Source organism: Gopherus evgoodei, chromosome 10 (assembly GCF_007399415.2).
Source record: "Gopherus evgoodei ecotype Sinaloan lineage chromosome 10, rGopEvg1_v1.p, whole genome shotgun sequence".
NCBI lineage: Eukaryota > Metazoa > Chordata > Testudines > Testudinidae > Gopherus > Gopherus evgoodei.
The window spans coordinates 54,169,224-54,187,524 of record NC_044331.1 but is presented as its reverse complement, the minus strand read 5'-3'; the positions used below and the strand labels follow the sequence as shown (position 1 = coordinate 54,187,524).

Genomic DNA, 18,301 nt, shown 5'->3' with positions numbered 1-18,301 from the left:
TGCAGTCCCAGCCAGTCTCTTCTTTCATGGGTATGATTGTGTGGTGATGGTGCCTTGGAGGCTGATGTAATCTCTCCATAGAACAAGCTTAACATAGATAAGGTAATGCATGTTCCTCCTTCCCCACCAGTGAGTCCCCTTTCCTGGCTGTAGGGAACCCACTGTGCGAGAGAGAAGAGAGTTCAGGTTTTGTGGCCCATTCAGTCCGTGGCCTCTCTGCTGAGACCATGTTGGTGGCTTTTGTGGTGTGCATAAGTATCCAGTAGGAACTGGCCTGGGAGCACCAACCTGATTGCACATAGAGCACTGAACAGGCAGGCAAAGACATGGAAATGGTCACTTCCTGCCAGGGTTACTGGCAGAAAACCTGAACCATGATCTCCCTTCCTCATGTAGGGGAACCCTGACCAAACATCTAAAGCAGCATAATTCAGTGGAATTGTTTCTCCACTATTGCTTGTGTGTGTCAGTGCTGACCTTATGCCCCCATCTTCTGTCTTTTGCAAAATGTTCTATTTATATTATTGTAGCTGGGTCTAATTTTCTGGTGTAGACCAGCCCAAAGACTCTAAACTCTTGGGTCTGCATCCAAAGGGCCTATGAAGACAGGAGATAACTGCCCAGGACAATAGCTGCAGACAATTGATTAGCCATTCCATCTCATTTTATATCTGGAACAGAAAGTGAGAATTAGCATTCTTCCATCTACCTAGCTACCGCCTCTTCGGGAGGTGGATTTATTACAGCAAAGGGAAAACCCCTCCTGTCACTATAGTGTCTGCACTCAAGTCCTACAGCGGTGCAGCAGTAGTGGTTAATTATAGACATAGTCTAGCAAATGGATAACTGCTCTACAGCCAAAATGCTTCTGAAATAAATGTAGTCCAACTTTACTAATTCTGGGTCACTGAGAACGAAAATGATGCTTAAAATTGTTGATTGGCTCTAGTTTTCAAGATATGCTATTGGGTCAGTATATACAACCCTTGACTTGGGAATGGCAGAGGATAAGTGAGTTATAAAGGGAAGGGATCTCAATTTAAACCAGAAGTGACTAAAATACATCTTTGACTGGATCTATGAATAAATCTATGACTGGGTTTGGACAGTACTTGCTTTTTAGGCAAAACAATGAATGACGCAATCTGAAGCTGGTATTGCGTCATACATGATATGAATTGCATCATGTTATTCCTAGAAGTCATGGATGATGCAATCATAACAAAGCTTACATCACTCTGTGAACAAATTGCCCTATATCAGCTCTAGAAATCATACAGTGTCGTGCTCTCTTATTTGTCAGTGTTTGATTTTGCAAAGGGACACATTTCTGTTTAGCCAAAGTGAGCAGAGATGCCTCGTACTTTGTGAACAGTGCAGATAACTTCTGCTATGTTTGTGGTGAAGTGACTTTTGCATCACAAAAGCGCAGTCTAACCACTATGGTTAAGAAAGCCTATCACCTTTATTTTGTCTGCAAAATTGGAGATCAGGACAAGAGGTGGGCCCCAACATATGCTGCAACCCTTGTGCAACAAATCTTGGCCAGTGGTTGAACAGGAAAAGGAAATCTATGCCTTTTGCAGTGCCAATGATTTGGAGAGAGCCAACAGATTATACCAGCAATTGTTACTTCTGCATGGTGCCTCCAGTTGGGAAAGGTGTGTCAAAGAAGAAAAAGTGGACTGTGCATTATCCAAACATTCCATCAGCTATACGCCCAGTACCCCACGGAGAAGGACTGCCGGTTCCTGATGCACCAGAATCACTCTCACTTGAGTCAGATGAGGAAGAGGAAGAAACTTCTGGTCCTGAACCATCAATGTCACAGGACCCACATTTTCTCCCATCCTCCTCCTCTGAACCACACCTCATAACACAAGGTGAACTGAATGATCTTGTCAGGGATTTGGAACTCCCCAAGAGTAAGGCAGAGCTGTTGGGCTCCAGACTACAGCAGTGGAATCCCCTGGCAGGCTATCAGGGCAAATGGAGCCCATCAATGCTTGCAGACTATTGCTGGACAGTGACAAGAGATGCTCCATTTAATGAATACAAGAGACAAGCCAAGAAGCGCCAAGTAGACACTGAATAGGACTAAACTATGTACATACTAGTTTTTTGCCTTTTGTTTCATAATAAATTTTATTTATATAACCCTTTTGTTGATTTTTAAAGTGTTACATAAACAGGACAGGTGAAATATTATCATGTAAAGCAACCATAAACACATGAAAAGACCTAGGTTTACAATTTATGATTAAAACTCTACTATCTACACAATATACATAGACATAAATTGTAAAAACTTCAATATCTTAGAAACAGTAGCCAATCAAGACAAACCCAAGAAAGAAACCAACAGGACTCCACTGGCCATCACATACAGCCCCCAGCTAAAACCCCTCCAACGCATCATCAAGGATCTACAACCCATCCTGGACAATGATCCCACACTTTCACAGGCCTTGGGTTGCAGGCCAGTCCTTGCCCACAGACAACCTGCCAACCTGAAACATATTCTCACCAGTAGCTGCACACCGCACCATAATAACTCTAGCTCAGGAACCAATCCATGCAACAAACCTCGATGCCAACTCTGCCCACATATCTACACCAGCGACACCATCACAGGACCTAACCAGATCAGCCACACCATCACTGGTTCATTCACCTGCACATCCACCAATGTAATATATGCCAGCAATGCCCCTCTGCTATGTACATCGGCCAAACTGGACAGTCTCCATGGAAAAGGATAAATGGATACAAATCAGACATTAGGAATGGCAATATACAAAAACATGTAGGAGAGCACTTCAACCTCCCTGGCTACACTATAGCAGACCTTAAGGTGGCCATCCTGCAGCAAAAAAACTTCAGGACCAGACTTCAAAGAGAAACTGCTGAGCTTCAGTTCATCAGCAAATTTGACACCATCAGCTCAGGATTGAACAAAGACTGTGAATGGCTTGCCAACTACAGAACCAGTTTCTCCTCTCTTGGTTTTCACACCTCAACTGCTAGAACAGGGCCTCATGCGCCCTGATTGAACTGACCTCGTTATCTCTAGCTTGCTTGCTAGCATATATATACCTGCTCCTGGAAATTTCCACCACATGCATCTGAAGAAGTGGGTATTCACCCACGAAAGCTCATGCTCCAAAACGTCTGTTAGTCTATAAGGTGCCACAGGATTCTTTGCTGCTTTTACAGATCCAGACTAACACGGCTACCCTTCTGATACTAGTAGCCAATCAGTTGTTTTAATTGTCATATTTGAATTCAGCACATCAAAATACATAATAAATATCACATTTTATCTCTGAAGCAGACAACTTCTTAAAAATTGTAGACTAGTGTAATCCACCTCAGTTTAGCAGGTACAGCCAAAGCCACAGATACAGAAAACTGCAGGTAGCAGACTGCACAGCTCTTATCACTCACCCTGTACAGGCGGTCAAAGGTCATACAAACATCAATCACACCAGAAAAAAATCACTCTTATTCCAGAATAAAAGCATTCACAAAAGAGAGTTATACCCATATAGCTATAGTGGTAAAATTATACCAGTGGAATCATGTGGGTAAATTGTCTACAATCCATAGAGTGTCTGACTGGGGGGGAGGGAGGAGAGAATAGGAGCCAACTAAGATTAAAACCCTGCTTGAAAATAAGAAAGTAAAACAAACAGAACCTCTTGTGATGCTGGCACACCAAGTCAGATCAGGGCCACAGGCCAATTCATTTGTGTTAGTACAGATCAAAGTGTTTGTATAAGAGTGGTGTTTAAACTTCATGAAAACTGATGGGATATAACTTGCATTATTTTCACTTGTCTGTGTCCTGTTATAATGTAACAGCAAAAATGTACAGTGTGTATACTTCTGTAACTAAATAACCCATCAAAGAAGTCTTGTGAAATGCTAATTTCAAAGCAAACAGCCATTATGTATGATGGTCGGAGGTCAAAAGACTAAGTGCATTCCTCACTACTTGGCATCAAAGGAAAACCCCATGTGGGTAGAGAGACAGCTTGCTTTCTGTGTAAAGAAACTATACATATGATTCAAAGAAAGCTCTTGTATCTCTGGACTGTTTGGATTCTTACAAGGAAGAGTACCAAATGCAAAGCAGAGATCCCCACAGGCAATCTGGGTGCCCTGAAAAGACTTTTGGGAAACTGGCGGTTTATCACATCACTGCCACCATTTGGAACTACAAACTGTGACTCACCTGTTAATATCTTTTACCTACTTTAACCTCTCAACTCTTACGTCCTTTTCTTAGCTAATAAACCTATAGTTACATTACTATAGAATTGGCTGCCAGTGTTGTCTTTGGTGTAAGATTTGGAGCACCAATTGATCTGGGGTAAGTGACTACGAGCAACTAGATATAGTGTGATATGGGTTGCGGGGAGGCACAGGGTTGGGGTATGGATTTACCTCCTGCAGCTCCTGGTCAGCAGCGCAGCTGGGGTGCAGAGGCAGGCTTCCTGCCTGTCCTGGCACCGCAGACCACGCTGCACCCCGGAAGCAGCCAGCAGCAGGTCTGGCTCCTAGGCTGCAGCTCTCACCTGCAGGCACTGCCTCCCCCAGTTGGTGTTTGGGGCAAGGGCAGTGCCTGGAGCCCTGTGGCTCCCCACCCACCTGCGTAGGAGCCAAACCTGCTGCCGGCTGTTTGTGGCGCACAGCGCGGTGTCGGGACAGGCAGCACCAACGACGGGACTTTTAATAGCCTGATCAGCCGTGCTCAGCAGAGCCGCGGCGACCCAGTGCCTTACATTACATACGGGGTTGCAACCCCCAGTCTGAAAACCACCGCGCGAACCATTTCAGTCATAGTGAGCTACAGTGCGCACTGGGGCCCGTTTTGGGGGTGGTCAGTGGCTGGTTTTTCTGCATCTTGGAGGTGGCCGCTCTAGCCCCAACCCCAGCGCCCCCAGCCTGACCCTAGTGCTCCCGCCTGACCTCAGACCCGCACCCCGCTGGAGCTCCCTGGTGGCGCGAGCTCCGGGAAACTAAGTTCGCCCAACTCCAGTCCCGCCCCGCGCAGGCGCTCTCTGGTCCACTCTTCCCCACTCGCGCTTTCTCCAGGCCCCGAGACGAGGGGGCGGGGCTTGCGAGTGACACCAACGGCAGCCAATGGGAGGAGCCTCGTGGACAGAGCCGCAGGTCCCGATTTCTCTTTCCGGGGGCGAGAGGCGGGGGTTCGGCCTGTGTGCGCGAGCGGGGGTGGCTGTGGTACGTGGGCTGAAGCTGGGGGTCGGGCTGAGGGGCGTGGAGCCCTGGGGAGCGGGAAGCGGGAAGCAGGGCGGCTGAGGGAGCGAACAGCCAGGCTGGATTAGCCTTTGCGGGCCCGGCGCCGAGCATGGCGTGGGGAGGTCGGTCCCCAGAGCAAGGGGCCAGCCAGGGGCATTGGGGCGTAGCGCGGTGGGGCCGGCCCCGCTCCAACCAGCCCAGTGCAAGGGCTTCTGTACAAACCGGCAGTTGCCAGACGCACACTGGCCCCCCCATCCCTGTGCTGCCAGCGTGCCCCTTCCGCTCGGGGGTGGGCCCATGCCGTGCCACACAGCCCCGACTCCCTATGCCCACCGTCCCCCAGAGCTGCTATGCCCAGCGCCCCCACCCCCCCAAACCCTCCACCACAAATGCACAGGGGCCTTCACACCATCACCCCTGCCCAGCACCTGCCACACAGCCACACCACTGCTGCCCAATGCGCTGCCCCACAGCCACCGCCACAACTACACAGCACCCCACTCAGACCGCCCTCCACTGCCCAGCATCCCAACACACAGACCTCTTCATCACCCCCCAAGACATCCCCCACTGGCCAGCAGCCCGCCCCCCCAATACCTCCAAAGACCCACTCCCTTATACCCTGGCCACATTCACTGGCCCTGCTGGAAGGTGACAGCGTCTGCCAGGCTGAGCTGGAAGCGTGGCCAGGGCCGGTCCAGTGCCAGGTGGGGAATCACTCCAGCCTCTCTGGAGTGGCACGATTAGTCAGGCCACGGTCTGCCCCAGCCCTGGCCAGACTCCCTCAGGACCCACTTGCCTGGAGATAGGATGACCATACATCCCCTTTTGTCTGGGACAGTTTCCTTTTTAAGCCCTGTCCCGGGCATCCTGACTTTTTTGACAAATATCCGATATCCTGTTCTGTTCTCTATTAACAGCAATCACTGCCTGATGCCGCTACACAAGTACCCTCCGCGGATCTGGGAAGCTCTGAAACTGAAGCAGGGCATCTATGCCCGTCTGCCTGCTCATTATCTCAAGTCACTACAGGATAATACACAGCCCACCGCAGTTCACTGGAAACCCCTTGGGGTGAAATATAAATTAAATCCAAAAACAGGCCAACGAGAGCGAGTGCAGGATGTTCCTATCCCAGTCTACTACCCCCCAGAGTCTCAGCAAGGGCTCTGGGGAGGAGAAGGCTGGATTTCTGGCTATCGGTATGCTGGCAATGACAAAGTGAGTGAGTATGAAGTGCATAGGCGCGTTCTCATCTTATGGCTTCATTTGTCTGCTGAGTGAACTGGGCCAATGCTAGGAACAGGAAGCAAGTATGTACTGAGTGGCTGCCACCGCCATACTCACTAGCCCCAAAATCAGAATGGAGAGAAAATCCCTCTCCTGCTTCAGCAACAGGGAGCTTGGATGGCTGTTGCTGTAACTCTTACTCTTTTTTCTTCACCAGTAATATCCAGGCTTCCAAGTTAGGGTTTACTGTCCCTCTTTCTCCCACCTGCTCTGATGAGAGCATCATATAAACTGTGGTCTACTATACTTTCGTTTGTTAATCTTGAGAAATAATTCCTGTTTATGCAGTGTTGTAATGGGCTGTGTAACCGAGACCCAACCACCTGTGCAAGAGGAGCTGCTGCAGCGCTACAGTACAGTAAGAGGAGAAGAGTGGTAGGAAGCAAAGTCATAGCTGAAGTCAGGCCGTGTGAGGAGTGATAAATTTAGCCCCAAGTGGTTTAGAAAGGGACCCATGCCTCCTGAAAGTCATTGCTTTTTACCTGGTGTTCTGCAGATAATTTTATGATAAGAAGCAGAGTTGGGGAGGGACATGCCAAGGTCAGTTCTGGCCGTGAAGTTTGGAGGTGTATTCCTAAGTGCTTAAGTAATGACCTTCCTGGTAACTAATAAACTTAATATATGTCACTTTTTTTCTCCTTTTGTAAGGACATGGATCTTGTCTCCTTTTTACATAGAGAGTTCTTGCCTTCAATGTATTTATTCAAGATGCGCTTTATGTAAAACCATATTTTCAGACCCTTAGACTGTCCTATAACTTGCAGGCCTGTTCCTGTGGCATTTGACTGTCTTTAGCACAGATAAGAGACCTTGAGCACCAGCCTCTTAAGCTTAATCAGGAATAGAGTTAAACTTGTTTTGTCTAAAAATGTTACTTTCAGCTTGGCACCCTGCACTAGTTTATAATATGAGACCAGATACTAGTCCAGGGGTCGGCAACCTTTCAGAATTGGTTTGCCGAGTCTTCATTTATTCACTCTAATTTAAGGTTTCGCGTGCCAGTAATACATTTTAATGTTTTTAGAAGGTCTCTTTCTATAAGTCTATAATATATAACTAAACTATTGTTGTATGTAAAGTAAATAAGGTTTTTTAAATGTTTAAGAAGCTTCATTTTAAATTAAATTAAAATGCAGAGCTCCCCCGAACCAGTGGCCAGGACCAGGGCAGTGTGAGTGCCACTGAAAATCAGCACGTGTGCCACAGGTTGCCTACCTCTGTACTAGTCTAAGTTGTTTAATTAAGGGTGATGCTTAAAGTATGTGTTTATGGTCTGTAAAAATGATACCTTATTACTTCACAGAACCTGCTACCTGTGCATATTTAGTCTTATCTGTTGACTTCACAGACACAAACAAGTTCCTACTCCTGTTGGTACTGCAGTGCAAGTGCAGCTCTGGAACATCTTGTTTAGATGTATGGTAGTTCTCCAAAAAGGGCCATATTTTTAAGTTTAATGTATCCACCCTACACACACCCACGTTATATATTATTTGAAAATTTATTTAAAATGAGGTATGATGTGGGGCTGTAAGCCTGTAGGTAAGGTGAAACAGTGGTACCCAAAATGAGTGTATCTTTTTTCACTGTTCCAGAAACACTGCAACATGACTGACCACGGTTTTTCTGTTTAAATTAATTTCAATCCCTTAATGTCATGCTTATTGGTCAAAGCTTACAAATGACAACGTATTAAAAGATTTTTATTGATATTGCACGGGCAATTTTTCTTCCCAGAAATGATGCTGTTTAGCATGTGGCAAAAATGGCAAATATAAACATATACTAACATGAAATGTTTTCACATTGCATGTTTTATATGTCAAAGTATATCACGTGATTATAATAATTTTTCTATATTTTCAATTGAAATTTGCTAATCTGATCAGTTTCACACTGAAGGTTGCACACCACTAGCATTAGATTCCATGCCCATAGTTTGTGCTTCATAGTGGGTAGATATAAATGTATGTTAATTCCTAATATGGTTCTCCATTTGCGAGCTTTTATACATACAATGTAGCATCTAGTCTGCCTGGTAGATTTAAATTTGTACTTGCCTATGCAACTCCCCACTGAAGTATTTTATAAACTATTGTTTTAATGCAGTGACACTTATGCACAGGTCAGTGTTAGTGTTAGAGATGACAGCTTCATATTATGAATATCCAAAGGCTATGAGAGAAAGAAGTTACTTAACAAGAAGTAGTGAAGACAAAGTCCACAAACCAGTCCTTGCCTCTGCACTGAAGAAGGAAGAAGAGCATGTTACAACTCTTAACCATGTCAGCAACAATAAGACAAACACATTTTACCCTACATAGCATCCAGAAATGCTTATCAACATCTGCTGAGCTGCATGTCGCATCAGATCAGGGGTCCCCAACATCCCTAAATGTGCCCGCGTCCTGGCCGGCGGTTGAGCATCCGCCGAAATGCCGCCAAATTTCAGCGGCGACGCCTCTGGATGATGCCGCTTGCCGCTGACAAGCAGCGTCATTAAGAGTCGGCGACAGCGTTTCGGCAGATACTCGACCGCCGCCACAGTCCTTCGTCTGGCGCCCGCCAGACAAAAAGGTTGGGGACCACTGCATCAGATGTACAAGAGTCTCTACTGAAAATAGCAGATGTTAGGGGGAGAACAAATGGAGAGATTTGAGAGAGATGCATGATTGCGCTGCAATTTCTTATATGTACACAGTTCTGCTTATGCTGTCAAACATGAGAATAGACTCTTAAAATCCACAGCAGGCTTCTGTGAGGCCTACATATGCCTTTGCTCCCAACAGTAATGATGTTGACTAGAAATGTCAGCAGTGCTATTACATTTCAATGATACCTGTACAAATCTGTTGTTAGACTTTGTTTAACCCGTTACATCAGTGGTTCTTAACCTTTTTTCATTTGTGGCCCCTAAAAAATATTTAAAATGGAGCTGAGAACCCCTTTGGAAGTCTTAGACATAATCTGCAGACCCCCAGGGGTATGTGAACCACAGGTTGAGAATCACTGCTCTAGATTATAATTTCAAAGCATCACAACAACAAAGAAATCCAATTTTATGTCTTGAATTGATTCATAGAGTCAAACTAACAGAAACAAATGCAAATATTTCAAAGTGGTCATTTTACCGTGTTGATGGTGACATCACTATTTCTGTGATAATGGCATCAATTCACAGCTTCATATTAGATCTCATCTTAAAGTAGACATAATAAGCTTTCAAATGATGTACAGGGGGGCATATGTGTGTATGGAGAAAGTATACTAAGTCGACCAAATTGGTGGTGGTTACTGCCCACCTATTTGTGCAGCGTATTCAGAATTGTTGACTGAAGTCCAGTGTTAGGTTCTAGTGCTGGTGATGTGCAAATCAGAAAGGGCCCAGCTTAACTATCAGATCCCAGGGTAAGTTTGCAGGGGTGGCAGGTAGAACAAATATAATTTCACTTATCAGCTGAGCAGACTTGCTCTGGAATGACTGAGACCCAATACTCACAGACTTCTCCAGCAAACCCTTCATCCAGTTTTCAGTAGATCATACCTAGATTTAATTTCTGACCCAGCATGATTTTATTCTGTAGTTCCTGAAAGGCTCTAAGGGCCAGACCCTCCAGGGTATCAGGTGTCCGTCTCCCATTGAAATCAGGTGGTAGTTGAGTACCTAAATACCTTTTGAGAATCTTGAGCAACTTCTTGACACAGGAATAAATCCACTGCACAGCAGAGGCGACAATAATTAGCATTGTGTTTGTCTAACCTAGGTGTGTGAAACCAAGGCTTCCACCGACAGCAACAGTGTGTCTACTTTCCTATGGTGTGATTAGGCTTCCTGCCTCAGGGCTAGTCTTTGGAGGTGCTGGGATGCCAAACAAGGCACTTTTTTGCATTTTCTAAGCGTTTGTTCCGTTCCAAGTAATCCCTTGGTGTGTCCTAGGATGACCCAATGTTCTGGGTCTTGGAGCAGCATTGTAATGTCTCCAGCCTTGGATCAGGGCAAACCTGAGCTGAATGAAACCTGACAAACAAGGAGAAGTTGATGTGGGGGAGCAGGAGGAAGTCATTGGGTAGGGAGAGCACCACAACTTAACTCAGTTGTGGATCACAGCAGCTTGTCAGGAGATTAGTTTGCATAAAATGAAGTAGATTGCAGTGGCTGAGAGAAGTACTTCCCAGCACGCAGTGTAGCCTGGCTGCCCAGATTGCATGCTGGGTTTTGCTGTCCCCACATGCTGTATCTGTGAGTGGGCCCTATTTGTCCATTCCTGCTTTAGGGGCTCTGTGACAAAACATAGGCTCTCTACTGCCATGTCCAGTGTTTGTAGGTGCAATTGTGTAGTCTCTTCTGAGTAATGTGGCCATTAGCAGAGGGATGATTTATTCTTTGCGAATCTTGTTTATCCCTATTAGCTCTCAAAAAGACTGAAGAAGACTTGGAAGCCACAGCTTTTTGAGCGGGAGTTATATAGTGAGATCCTTGACAAGAAATTGACCATTACAGTCACTATGAGAACCCTGGACCTGATCGACGCAGCCTATGGATTGGATTTCTACATCCTCAAGGCAAGGCGCATGTGTTTCTGCTTTGCTGAGTTATGTGGGAGGGTAGGCCCCTGAACTTTTCCCAGTGATGTCCACTTCAGCAGCTTGGCAGTTACCACAGTGCTGCACCCAAATCATGTAAGTAGAGCTGGTTGGAAGCATCCTAACCTTAATATGGCAGAGCAGCCCTAAAGGTCCCAGCCTCCACTGCTCCATCTTGATTTTGGCATTAAATGCTAGGGTGGCTGTGACTGTATTCTAGACCTCTGTGACTCAGGAGCTACATTCTGACCACACCTCAAAGTGAGTTAAGTTCAGTGTAGATGCAAGAAGTCATTTCCAGCCTCAGGTGCTGTGCCTTGTCTGTCCTCAAGCTTTTCTAGTGAGAGCTTCAGCAATCTCCACGGGCAGATTATTCCACCAGCTAGTCACACAGCTGTTTGCAGCATTTTCTTAGTGTCTAGTTTAAATTGCTTTCTGGTTGTTACTATGCTGCCTATAAAATAGCAGGCAGTACTGAGGAGTAGCCACCAGTAGGTGGGGAAAGGAGGACTGACTGTTTCACTGATGTTGCAGAAAAGTAATTTACAGTCTTCTGAATCCATCCATCAACATCAATCATCAAACTTTATTCCTTCAGACTCCAAAGGTTGATCTGTGTTCCAAGCTAGGGATGGATTTGAAACGAACAATGCTGCTACGGCTCGCTCGGAGGGACCCTAGCCTGCATCCAAATGATCCAGTAAAGAGAGAGGCTATCTATAACAAGTATCAGGTGGGTAGTTCACCTGTTTATTATCAGATCTGTACAATGAAGCTTGTCTGTTCCTCCGAACTGGTCATGTTTGCTAGGCAGTGGGGTGATGAATAGTTCAAGAGTCTATTCTCAGGGTTAAAACTGGAGGGTAGAGTTGATTTCCCCTCCTCCTGCCCAATTCTATTATTTTGCCAGTTGTCATTTTACATGGGCTGTTTGCTGAGTGCACCTTTGATCAGTCAGAAGGGGAAAGGCTCATGTTTTCGGTGTTAGCCAGAAAGGCCTTGAAATGATCACTGGGCATCTGCCATCACCACTATGTTGACAGAGGGGCCATCTGAGCTGCTGCTGCAATGAAGCCCTATCCTTGTGTGTGGGATACTGCTGATTAACATTTAATGCAGCTCAAGCATTGGAGATGCATGTGCTGAAGTAAGTCAGCACAGAGCTGGTGTTAACATAATACAGGTCTGTCGCATCTTAGACACATTTAACATGCGCGATTTCAGCTTTATGCGGTTGGCAAAAACAAGAAAAAAACAAAACAAAAAAAGAAAAATAACAATTTAAATACTGTTTCTGTAGTGTGGGCAATTCCACCCATTACGCTCAATGTAATTTTGACTTTACACAATTTTCGCTTTACGCGCTGACTGTGGAACGTAACTCCAGCATAAGATGAGACAGATCTTTATCCAGTTCCCAAAGCTATTCTGAAGTTCGCTCTGCTGACCTAAGTCCGAGCCTGGCAGTTTGTGTACAATAAGAAACAAACCTATGTTTGCTAAATGGAAAAGTAGTAAGCTGGGGCGGATAAACTTCTTTGCTGGTCACTAGAAATGGAAAGTGCACGTGCAAAATGCTCAATTCTTTTGACAGTGATTCTGTTCCAATTAGCTCCCCCTAGTTGCCTGAGTCAGTCCCACAGTCCTACTGGAGCTAGTCACTAATTTCCCCAGTAAAGATTGTACCATTAACTCCTTTCTCTTGTCACGCAGGAATTTGTGATCCCAGCAGAGGAGGCTGAGTGGGTTGGGCTGAGTTTGGAAGAAGCTGTAGAAAAGCAGCGGCTTCTAGAGAAGAAGGTGAGTTCTGAGTTATATGGGAACACAATGTCCTCACTCTCTCTTGGGCAGCATCCACTGGCTGTGTATCCAGTTGCTTTACAGAGAGCCCATGCAGTGCTCTCGTTGATGCTGTTCTCTGAGGTGGGCACCTCCAAAGCCCCATGTTAATCAGCACCGCTAATGTGGACATGTTTTAACAGGAGATGTTTAATGTTGGAATGATTTCCTTGGGGATGTTTGATAAGAGTCAGCTACAACACGCACACCCCTGACCCTATAATGGAAATGCTTTGGGTCTGCTGGCTTCTTTCTTTTTAGAAGGAGTCATTCCTCTGAGCCCCTTGTAGGTCACATCCATGCTTCTTAGGATATGTAGATATGACTGCAGGTTCCAGCTGTCCCCCTGCAGCCTTATGAACACTTCAGTTTCACTAGCTTTTCAGAAATACTAATATTATGGGGTAGGGGTTGAGGGATCCCACAGGCAGTCACAATACATCAGAAGAGAGAGTAGCTTCCCAGCAGCCTGCAGTGTGCCCCATACTCACCCCCAGTACTCCCATCCGTTTGCAACCTCAGCAGTCACAGAAAGAAACAGCATGGTATGGCTAGTTGTTCCTGAGCTTCATGGAGGATGGGATTCCAGGCCACCAATTCCAGGGGAGGGGGTGTCCTGTAGTAGCAGAGGAAGAAAGGACAGAGCATGGTAGGGTAGGCCGTGGAGGCCAAGGGCAATTATCAAAAGGCTTAGCAATCCTCATGTGGAATCATTGGTCTCTAGCCTTACCTGCTTGAGTGTGGATGGATCAGTATTTGTGCTCTTCTGTGAACTTACTTTCTTTTTGAGACATCCTAAACAGATGAGGGACAGCTGAGGAGGAGAGGTGTTGCCAATACTTTGGAGGGTAAAACTAAAATTCAGGGGAATCTTGATAAATTGGAGAACTGAGCTATAGATGACAAAATGAAATTCAACAAAGACAAATGTAAGGTGCTACTCTTAGGGAAGAAAAAACATAAGCACAAATACAGAATGGAGGATAACTGGCCCGGCAGCACACAGCACTGCAGAGAAGGATCTGGGAGTTGTGGTGGATCACAACTGCAACATGCATCAGCGATGCAATGCTGTTGCAAAATAAGCAAATGCAATTTTAGGTTACATTAATAGAGGCATAGCATGCAAGACGTGAGAGGTGATAGTACCACTCTACTGGAGTACTGTGTCCAGCTTTGGTCACCAATGTATAGAATGGATATGGAGAAATGAAAGGGTCCAGAGGAGAGCAACAAAGGGTGGAATGCAACCATATGAACAAAGGCTGAAGGAACTGTGTGTGTTTAGTTTGGAACAGAGGAGACTAAGGGGAGACATGATAGCAGTCTTCAGATACTTGAAAGGGTGTCCTCTCTTGCCTCAGAGGGCAGGACAAGAGATAATGGGTTCAAACTACAGCATAGCAGATTTAGATTAATCTCAGGAAAAACTTCCTAACTGTAAGAACAGCAGGACAATGGAACAGAGCTGCCTAGGGAGGTTGTGGAAGCTCCTTCACTGGAGGTTTTCAAAAGGAGACTGGAGAGTCATCTGTCTTGAATGGTTTAGACATAACAAATCCAGCATCTTGGCAGGGGGTTAGAGTAGATGATCTTTGTGGTCCCTTCTGACCCTATGGTTCCTATGATTCTATAAACTGGTGCCAGTATCTGAGTGGCTTCAACACCTAGCAAAGCCTGCAGTGCTTTCTGGGGTCAAGGAGTTAGATTTTTTTTTTCCCTACCCATGTAGTGATTGGATGAAACTCTATAGCAGCATCACACTGCATGACTCTAGTGACTGCAAATGACTACTGTGTTATTTATGATAAATAACTAGAGGGGTGCGCTTTGTTGCATCTGTGGGCCAAGCTGCACACCCAATGAGAGGGCAGCATGTTCCTGCAGCCTGTGATGTGTGGGCAGCAAGTGGAGAGCCAGTCATTTTTTGGCCGGAGGAAGGAGATGTGTAGGGAGTGATGTGGATGGGTAATGGGCAGCCTTCAATAGGTGCTGCTAGTCCCTGCACTCAGAGCTGCTGTGTTCTTTACCTTCCAATTACTCATTAAGCTGCCTCCATCCTCTTCCCACTTGACTGTAGAAGTTCACACAGTTCCCTGACTAGAATCCTTATGCTCCCCTAGAATTTGTCTGAGAATCACTGCCTACTGTCCCACCCACCCTCCAGGGCTCCCCTTCTTCCAGAGTCAATATTTGTGCTGTGGAGCTGATAAACACCGGGTTCTTTATAAAGTCTCTGCTCCCTGCCCCCTCTTCTGGGTCCTTATCTTTCTTCCCATTGCCACTTCCTTCCCTGTCCCCTAAATCCCTGCTTGCCTCATCACCCCCACTCCCTTCCAGCTACACTGCCCCGTCCCCTCCAGGTGCCTGCTTTGACCTCCACATCTTCACTTCCGTCTGAAGTTAAGCTCATCACCAGTCACAAACTGTGCTTCCTATCTCCCACACTGATTATCAACAAGCAAAAAAAGAACTCATACAGCTTCCTTTATTGCATGCCAGTTTTCTAGCTCTCAGTGAGCACCTAGGTCCAGTACAGTGAGAAGTTACTTTAAACTCTGCTCACAACTACAAAAATGTGGCTGACTCTTTGGGGTTAGAGGAATGTCACCAGGTCAGTATAGGTTTGGATCTTACCCAGAATATCATACTGCCAGCCAATCCTTTAGTGTCTAAAACTAAAGATTTATTATAAAGAAAAAGGAAAGAACAAGAAGAGAGATGTTAAATGGTAAAACAGTCACATATATACAAAGACTTTAAAGTCCATATATCAGGTCCTTAGCAGTACTGGTCAGTTTGCTGGCTTGAAAGTTCCTCTGGAACACATGCACAGCTGGATGGGTCATTCAGTCCTTTGTTAAGAGATTCAGTTTGTAGCAAAGTTCCTCCAGAGGTAAGAAGCAGGATTGAAGACAAAATGGAGAAGATGCAGCTGCCTTTTATAGTCTTTTTCCATATGGCCTGTTTCCTTTGTTTCAAACGCAAGCTGCCCAGCACATGGCTTGGAGGCCTTAGCATTCTGTCCCTAGGCATGCCCCTGCCTATGGATTATAAGGTGTATCTGCCTTCTTTCAATGGGCCAGTTGTATAGCTGATGGTCCTTAGTGGGCCATCAAGCAGGCTAGGCAGAGCTGATGCCCAAACTGTCTGGGGGTATCACTCAGAAGCATAGCACAAGTTTTAAAATACAGACATACATCTCTATAATCCATAATACAAAAGGTGACAATCATATTTGGCAAATTATAACATTTTTGCAGATACCTTACATGTGCCATATCTGGCACAACTCATTACAATTTTCCAATATCGATATTCAGAATATCCTTAAGTGTCCCCCAGATTTCACACAGCATCACAGTCACTGTGCTGCCTTTTCCTCCTCAACTATTCAGGAGCGAAGCCGTATCCTTCCGTGGGAGAGAGGGGAAGGGCTTGGGAAAACATCCCAAGGGTGAGCTGCAGGTTAGTGACTAGAGATAAGTCTTGGTGCTGTAGATAGAGAGAGGCAGCATGTGTAAAGTGTAAGTACTAAAATGCCCATTAATGATTGTTCATGGTTTAACTAGCACAATGGCCATTGCACACTTTAACCCTTCCCTCTTCCTGTTGCTGCTCAGGTTCAGTCTCTCATTAACCTGTTTTCTCTCTCAGGACCCTACTCCTCTTTTTAAAGTGTACGTGGAAGAGCTGGTCCAGCAGCTCACAGAGCAGTCACTCGCTGAAGCAGCAGAAGTGAAGAAATCCTAGCTAGGAACAGCCTCCTGTCACAGCGTGGAATGTGCGGCCTTCCAGGACTATTGATTTCACTCGTGTGGCAGAGAAAGGTGGGCTGTTGAAGAGTTTGATCCAGAGTGAACATGGCTGCTACTACACTCTAGCAATAGTGGCACAAAGTGAAGCCTGAATTCAGAAAGAAAATGGCCCTGTTGGTCAGGGGAAGGACTTACCCCCGTTGTTTCCCGTCATGCGCCTGTTATGTTGACCAAAGTGACGCCATCTGCCTCTGCAAATAATTCCCTTTGGGTCTTGAACTGGGAGCTGATTCAGATGCTTTGAACTGGCTTCCTGATGCACAATGAAATGTGCTTATTCAGGGCATCAATAAATATCTTTGCACCTGATAACCCTAATGGTGACTGGTTTTATTTGGTCTGTAGCACAGAATGCAAGCTTTAGGGATGAAGCAATTTAAGAGTTCAGGTCGCTTGCCCCAGCTTATATAGAAGAGCCAACTATTTAGCATCTGAGATTCTGGGTTCCAAAATAGTGACCAATGCATGTACGTGTCAACAGGTGGAGCCGTGTTCTCAGCCTGAGTGGACTGTGTCTGTTTGTTACTGCTACACCATAACTCTGCTTCCATTAGAGTTCAGTTCAATACAAGCTTTAGATCTTTATTTTGTAAAAATCTAATTGAAATGGCTAAAACCGAACCCTAGAATAAAGTGAGAGAGCTGTTTGAAGCGTTCGTGGTGGTTTGATGAAAACTCAATTGATACAGAAAGAACAAACTTTAAAAATCACCCGCTTTGCCATTATTTCATTGGATTCTCACTCTTCTCTACACTCCAACCCAAAACCATAACAGTGACTTCAGCAGGATTCAGGCAGAGTCTTGTCCCCAGTGCCAGAATGGGGTGAGGGGGGCAATGGTCCCCCCACCTTTTACTGGCAGTGAGGGCAAGCAAGGGAGGGAGGGGGTGGAGAGGAGTGACATGGGGGGAGGGGCAGGGGAGGAGGAAGAGGCAGTGCAGGAGTGGGGCCTCAGGGAGAAGGGGCCATGTGGGGGCTCAGGGAAGGGGTGGAGCAGGGATTCTGGGGGAACAAAGGGGCAGTGTGAGGCCAGGGCCTTGGGGTGGGGCCATGGTTTGGCCACTTGTGGGCCCCCCATTTTTAGGATGCTTCCATTGCTCCTGTCCCCACTGCATGGAATATGGAGCAGCCAGATTTGCTGATCTGTTGATATAATTGGTCTAAAAGGATGTGGAAGCACTGTTAATGTTTTACCCTAGTAGGTTTGATGAAGCTGAGGTATGTAGTGTTTTTGTTGGAGATGGAAGTGAAAGCCTTACGGAGTGCTGAAGAGTGTTGTCAAAAGCATTGTACGAAGATAGAAAGGAATGCCCAAGTCTTTCCTCTTACTTCCATGCCTTTTTAAGAAGACTTTTGCCCCTGCATTAACTCTTCCTAATTAGTTTTCTTCTTCAAATGAGGGTCCCTGTGTATATTGCACACACTGGTGCACATGTGCTCCAGCTGCCAGAGTCTGAAAAATTTTTTTCAAGCCGTGTCCGTTGGTCCGCACATCTGCCATAGC

General features: G+C 45.9%; 1 protein-coding gene across 3 annotated transcripts; it reads left to right on the top strand.

Moving 5' to 3' along the window:
* Window positions 1–5,165: 5,165 nt before the first annotated feature.
* On the top strand, window positions 5,166–17,114 carry MRPL28 (mitochondrial ribosomal protein L28). Of its 3 annotated transcripts, none has more exons than XM_030578298.1 (6): window positions 5,166–5,247; window positions 6,186–6,486; window positions 10,966–11,118; window positions 11,738–11,872; window positions 12,853–12,939; window positions 16,636–17,114. In XM_030578298.1, the coding sequence occupies exons 2-6, from the start codon at window positions 6,199–6,201 to the stop codon at window positions 16,729–16,731; spliced, it is 759 nt and encodes a 252-aa protein (XP_030434158.1). In that variant the 5' UTR covers window positions 5,166–5,247; window positions 6,186–6,198; the 3' UTR covers window positions 16,732–17,114. The 3 variants fall into 3 exon arrangements, with proteins under 3 accessions (XP_030434158.1, XP_030434157.1, XP_030434159.1); XM_030578297.1 differs by having other exon boundaries at window positions 5,187–5,207; XM_030578299.1 differs by lacking the exons at window positions 5,166–5,247; window positions 6,186–6,486 and adding an exon at window positions 6,836–6,913.
* Window positions 17,115–18,301: the final 1,187 nt, after the last annotated feature.